The 6,843-nt window shown below is 37.3% G+C and overlaps 1 protein-coding gene across 1 annotated transcript in view; it reads left to right on the top strand.

Annotated features, from left to right (window-relative positions):
- The window catches only part of CUL5 (cullin 5), a 112,845-nt gene that overhangs the window by 84,450 nt on the left and 21,552 nt on the right, over positions 1-6,843 (top strand). The window contains 1 exon segment of the mRNA XM_011984761.1: positions 5,890-6,022. Coding sequence (XP_011840151.1) covers positions 5,890-6,022 — 133 coding nt within the window.

Below are 6,843 nucleotides of genomic sequence, written 5' to 3'. Positions count from 1 at the left end.
CACAGGTTCAGGCCACCACACCTGGCTAGTTATTTTTGGTAGAGATAGTCTCTCACTGTGTTGTCCAGGCTGGTCTTGAACTCCTGGGCTCAAGTGGTTCTCCCACCTCAGCCCCTCAAAGTGCTAGGATTATGGACAGGAGCCACCGTGCCGAACCTGGAATTGTTTTCTTAATTTCCTTCTGGATTGTTCATTGCTGGTGTATAAAAAAAAAAATGATTTTTTTTTTCCTGTTTCTTTTTTTTCAGGCAGGGTTTCGCTCTGTCACCTAGGCTGGAGTGCAATGGCATAATCACAGCTCACTGCAGCCTTCGCCTTCTGGGCTCAAGCCTCCACCTTCTGAGTACCTGGGACTAAGGGCCATACCACCATGCCCGACTAATTTTTTTTTTGAGACAGCATCTTACTGTGTTGCCCAGTCTGGTCTTGAACTCCTGGGTTCAAGTGAGTCTCCTGCCTCTGCCTCTCAAAGTGGCAGAATTACAGGCATGAGCTACCGTGCCCAACCACAAACGATTTTTATGTGTTGATTTTGTACTTTGCAGCTTTCCTCAGTTTATTTATTAGCTCAGATAGCTTTTTTATGGATTCTTTCATCTTTTCTGTATATAAGGTCATGACATCTGCAAATATATACTTTTACTTCTTCCTTTCCAGTTTGGTTCTATTTTCTTTGCTCTGCCTAATTGCTCTGACTGGAACATCTACTATAGTAACAAATGGCAGGGGTGAATTCAGGCATCCTTGTCTTATTTCTGATTAGGGTGCTTGCTCTCAGTCTTTTGCCATTCTATTGTTTTATGTTGGTTTTTCATAACCTCCTATGCTGAATAGCAGCATGGCACTCTGTCTGGTAGATGTACCATAGCTTATTTAACTGGTCCTTTCCTGCTGCATTAAGTAGTTTCTGATGTGTTGCTATTACTGTTAGTGCTACAGAGGATAATATTGTACATTTAATATTTGTGAATCTATCTACAGGATAGATTTCCAGAAGTGAGGATTGCTGGGTTTCTATCAGTTTTCTGATTCTAAGGTGACTGTGTCCTACTTTTAGCTCCACATTAAAGTAGAACATTTCTAGGCTGGGTGCCATGGCTCATGCTTGTAATCTCAGCACTTTGGTGAGCCAAGGTGGGAGGATTGTTTGAGGCCAGGAGTTTAAGACCAATCAGGGCAACATAGTGAGACCCATCTCTACAAAATGTTTAAAGAATTAGATGAGCATGATGGCGCACACCTGTAGTCCTAGCTATTCAGGAGGATCGTTTGAACCCAGGAGGTCAAGGCTGCAGTGAGCTATGATGGCACCACTGCACTCCATTCTGGGCAACAGAGTGATACCCTGTCTCAAAGTAGAAAATTTCTGTGGAGTAGAATAAGTATCATTAGCTGATCTAGGCAGCACCTATTAGTGTTGTGGCTGTTGGAGGTGTGGAGGAGGTGATGTTCTAGAACAAGCTTGTCCAACCCCGCGGGTCTTATGCTCCCCAGGACGGCTTTGAATGTGGCCCAACACACACATTCGTAAACTTCCATGAAACATTATGAGATTTTTTGGCAATTTTTTTTTCTTTAGCTCATCATCTGTCATTAGTGTTAGTGTATTTTACGTATGGCCCAAGACAGTCCTTCTTCCAGTGTGGCCCAGGGAGGCCAAAAGATTGGACACCCGTTTTAGAAGAATAAACTGGTGGTAGCATCCAAGTTATTTGAAAGACTTGCTTCTGAGGAGGAGTGTAGTAATTTGTGGTAGACCAATGCTGCTGTTGAGAACAGCTAGAAAATCGGGTAAATACAGAAAATAGTAATTTTATGTTATTTAAGAGCTATAGAAACAGCTATGACAAAGGATTGAAATGTACAGAAATGCCAGATAAACCTTTCAGAGGTTACTTGAGGATTTGTGACTGTGTTTCCCTAAGGAGAAGCTGCAGCTGAGAATGCAGTTTTGGCCTAGGCTAAGCAATACAGCTGGGGGGCAGTAGATGTTTTGGGGGTCACACAGGACTGGAGTAACAAAACCCATTGGACACTGAACTGAAAGTCCAGGAGGGACATATCTTCGATTCAGTGGCTAACCCTGGAGAGGGACTGCTTCCCCTTCATAGCAGAACAAAGGGTGAACCCATTCTTAATGCAAGATAACATCGTTTTGTGCCTGTGTGATTCTTTTATATACAGTGTCCAGTATTCGGTACAGCATTCCTAGTCCTATGAAGACAGAGAAATTAATGACTTAACTAAAATAATCATTTTAGAAGCAGATTCTCAGGTGGTCCTGATGTTGGAGTTAGCACATAAGGACTTTAATTAGGGAATTGAACAATGAGAATACTTGGACACAGGAAGGGAAACATCACACACCGGGGTGTGTTGTGGGGAGGGGGGAGGGGGAGGGATAGCATTAGGAGATATACTTAATGTAAATGACGAGTTAACGTGTGCAGCACACCAACATGGCACATGTATACATATGTAACAAACCTGCACGTTGTGCACATGTACCCTAGAACTTAAAGTGTAATAAAAAATAATAAATTTTAAAAAAGATTAATAGCTTAACTACAGTGAGCTACCACTTCATACCCAGTAGGATGACTAAAATAAAAAAGACAGATATAACAAGTGTTGTTAGAATATGGAAAAATTGGAATCATACTGTTGGTGGCACAGCTGCTGTGAAAAGAGTTTGGTAGTTCCTCAAGAAGTTCAACATAGGCTGGTCCAAGTGCAGTGGTATTTACAACTAATTGATCACAACCAGTTACAGATTTAGTTGTTCCTTCTCCACTCCCACTGCTTCACTTGACTAGTCTTTGAAAACAAAGAAAAGAAGTTCAACACAGTTGCTGTATGGGCCAACTGTTCTACTCTGAGGTGTATACCAAAGAGAAATGAAAACATACTTTCATTCAGAAACATGCTCATACATGTTCATTGTAGAGTGGTATTACTCTTAATAGCCAAAAAGTGTGAACAACCCAAATGTCCATTAGTTGCATAGATAAGCAAAATGTGCTATATTGATACAGTGGAATATTATTCAGTCATAAGAAATGAATTATTATTCTGCTATATGCCACAAGGTAGATGAACCTTGAAAACATTATGGTGATTCAAATAAGCCAGACACATAAGGACAAATTTTGCACGAATACAGTTGTATGAGGTATCAAGAACAGACAAATCCATTGAGACAAAAAGTAGAATAAGTTACCAGGGGATGGGAAGTTACTGTTCCATGTATATAAGACTTCTGTTTGGGATAATGAAGAAGCTCTGAAAATAGATATCAGTGATGTTTGTACAGCATTGTGAAATGTACTTAATGCCACTGAATTTTACACTTAAAAATGAAAATGATAAATCTTTTTTACTCTCAATAAAAGATACATGTTAAAAAAAAAAGGGGATGAACTACTGGTACATGCTGTGACACATGGATGAATCTTGAAAACTTGATGCTAAGTAAAAGAAGCGGCTCACAAAATACCACTTATTGTATGAAAATATTTATCTGAGATATCCAGAATCAGCACATCCATAGAGTAGACTAGTTGTTGTCCAGGCCTGGGAGGCAAGAGTAGGATAGCTAGAGAATGGGATTTGACTGCTAGCAGGTATGGAGTTTCTTTTTGGGGTAATGAAAATGTTCTAAAATTTTATTGTGATAATTACACAACCTTCTGAATATACTTTAAAAGCACTGAATTGTACATTTTAAGTGAGTGATTTGTATGATTTGCAAATTATATATCAGTAATTATTAATAAGCTTAGATAATAGCAATGAAGAAATAATACGTATTAATGGACAATTAGATGGAAATTGTTATCTGAGGAAAGAAAGTGTCTAAAACCATATATAATTGGAGTCATAGATCATAGAAAAGAGGGTATTAACCAATATTTGAAATGGTATTGACTAAAATTTTCCAAAATTGATTAAAGATTTAAGGGTGTCTGTGAATCCCAAGTGGGATAAATACAAATTAAACCATTCCTAGGTACATCATAGTAAAACAGCTTAAAACTGAAAACAATAATAAAACTTTTAAAACAGTCACAGGGGGAAAAATAACACCCTATCTTCAAAGAAACAATATAAAACTAATAGCTAGCTTGTAATCCCAGCTAGTTGAGAGGCTGAGGAGTGAAGATTGCTCGAGCCCAGGAGTTCAAGACCAGCCTGAGCAACGTATCTAGATGTCCATGTCAAAACAAAAATAAAAACTGATAGCTGACCTCTCAATAGGTTGAATGAAGGAGGGAAGTAGATCACTTCGATTGTTACAGTAGTTTACACCTGAGCCAGGCATTGCAAGGAGAGATGGATGGATTGTATTTTCTTCATTTGTCGCCTCACTGATAGATGTTAGCCGTTCTTTAAATATGCATCATTAAAAATAATTTTTAATATTAGATGAGTATAGATATTTTTTGTTTTGCATATGGCTCAGGAGGTGCTCAACTAATTGATATAAGAAGACAAACTTATTCTAGTCTCGTCTACTTATGTGAATAAGATTTCTCAGGGCAAAGACATAAATTTATACAAATAAAAGAAATTAATCTATGCTGATTCCTGGATTTATAATTGGGAGGAAAAAAGTTTCATCCACTCCACTACGAGTTGATACATTCAGTAAAATTTTACACATACATATATTTTATGTATGTGTATGCACAATATAATTGTTTGGATTATTTGTATACTTAACATTTGGATAGCTCAATCCTTGGAAAACAATACTTGTATTTTATAAGCACAAGAAATTTCAAAATCCCGAATTTAAATTTATTTACATATATTTTTAGAGAAGTAGGATAAAAAATAAATGTAAGACTTTCAAGCATAAAAATACAATATACTGCTGGGTGCACTGGCATGCACCTATAGTCCCAGCTACTCAGGAGGAGTCCAGCCTGGACAATATAGATGGTGAGACCTTGTCTCAATTTTTAAAATTTTTTAATTTGTGTGTGTTTCTGTCTCAGTTATTTTTTAAAAAACAACAATATGCTGTGTTTACATTGTTATCAGGAGCTAGGTGCAGTGGCTTATGCATATAATCCTAGCACTTTTTTGGGAGGCCGAGGCACGTGGATCACCTGAGGTCAGAAGTTTGAGACCAGCCTGGCCAACATGGCGAAACCCCATCTCTGCTAAAAATGCAAAAATTAGCTGGGCATGGTGGTGGGCACCTGTAATCCTGGCTGCTCAGGAGGCTGAGGCAGGAGAATGGCTTGAACCCGAGAGGCAGAGTTTGCAGTGAGCCAGGATGGCACCATTGCACTCCAGCCTGGGGGACAAGACCAAAACTCCATCTCAAACTAAAGAAAAATTTGTATCAGGAAAATGAAATCGAGATACAAATTCTCTACTGGTTAGGAAGAATTCATGTATAGTTTTTTTTAAATGCATGATGGTATATATATCATCATTATGGAATGTAGGTTATATTGGATACATTTTAAAGAGTGAAATAACCATTTTAATATATTAATCATAAAAGTTTTAAATGTTAACATAAGTTTCCAAGAATTTAACAGTTTTTCAAAAGTATTTTAACAGATTTCTGAACAAAATATTTTAATTATCATTGCCAAGGTCAGCACTAGGGTGAGGCAAGAAGGCACCTAGAGTGCAAAATTGAAGGAGATTCTTACTCTCAGGGCTCTGCAAGTACAGCATCAGCACTTAGGGGTACCTAACAGTGAGTGCCTCCCTAAATTAGGCACCCTAGGATGCTTGCTCATCCTAGTTCCAAACCTGGTCACTAGATTATTTAACATAAGAAATTCGCATGTGAATAATTGGCTTTAGAAAAAAATAATTGCAAACATCAATCATTTTTCCATCAACTGCTTTTAATTTGTTTTTTAGGGTGGGATTAAAAACTCAGCCTGAATCAAAATGCCCTGAGCTGCTTGCCAATTACTGTGACATGTTGCTAAGAAAAACACCATTAAGCAAAAAACTAACCTCCGAAGAGATTGAAGCAAAGCTTAAAGAAGTGGTACATAATGTTTTGTATTTCAACTTTTAAAACTACCTTACTTTGAATTTGTGTTTTGCTTACAGGACTTCCTGTGATAGTATCAATTTAAAAATGTATTATGTGTAAAGAACTAGTGTTATGAAGTTTTACAGTGCAAGACCTCTAAGGGGGGTTATTTTTCTTTCTGAAAATGTTTATTCTACAGCTTCTTGAAGGGAATACCATTTAATTCCTCTCCTTTCTTGATTATTTTTAGAAATTAAGTTCTGGCTACTAATACAAGACATATCTTTCCAACAAATTTGGAATGATAGTTGAGAGATTGGGAATTTTTCACTCCTTCCTTTTGGTGAGAGTCCAAGATAGATAGCAAGGGATGAGTGAGAGGAGATTAAGTAGTTGCTTTCATCTTTGTCACCCAGTTGTTAGTGTAATGATATAAGCCCAGGAATACAAACAAGAAAAAAAAATAAGATATTGGGCAAGTGTAGACAGAAAGGCCCAGAGAGATAATTAGTGTCAGAAAAAAATGTGGAAAAGATAAGTAGAAGAGACACTTGCGGGGGGAGAAAAAAACATTGATTTTTTTCATGTAAAGTATATCGTTGCATTTTATATAAAATCTAAAAAACTGATATTTAGAGCAACTACAATTTTATTTGGTTATAGTCTCAATTTTGCTAACTTTTAAAGTAGTGTATCAAGACTGGGTGTTTCTCAGAGATGGATAATTTAGTAGGCCTCTATCTATATGCTTATAAAAATTTCTGACTTGTGACAGTTGGTGGATATAGGAAGGTCTAAATTCGAGAGATGACTAAGAGTATATAAGAACTGAA

The sequence above is a fragment of the Mandrillus leucophaeus genome, unplaced genomic scaffold (assembly GCF_000951045.1).
Source record: "Mandrillus leucophaeus isolate KB7577 unplaced genomic scaffold, Mleu.le_1.0 Scaffold273, whole genome shotgun sequence".
Taxonomy (NCBI): domain Eukaryota; kingdom Metazoa; phylum Chordata; class Mammalia; order Primates; family Cercopithecidae; genus Mandrillus; species Mandrillus leucophaeus.
The sequence above is the reverse complement of the archived record's forward strand: the minus strand, read 5'-3'. Positions and strand labels throughout refer to the sequence as shown.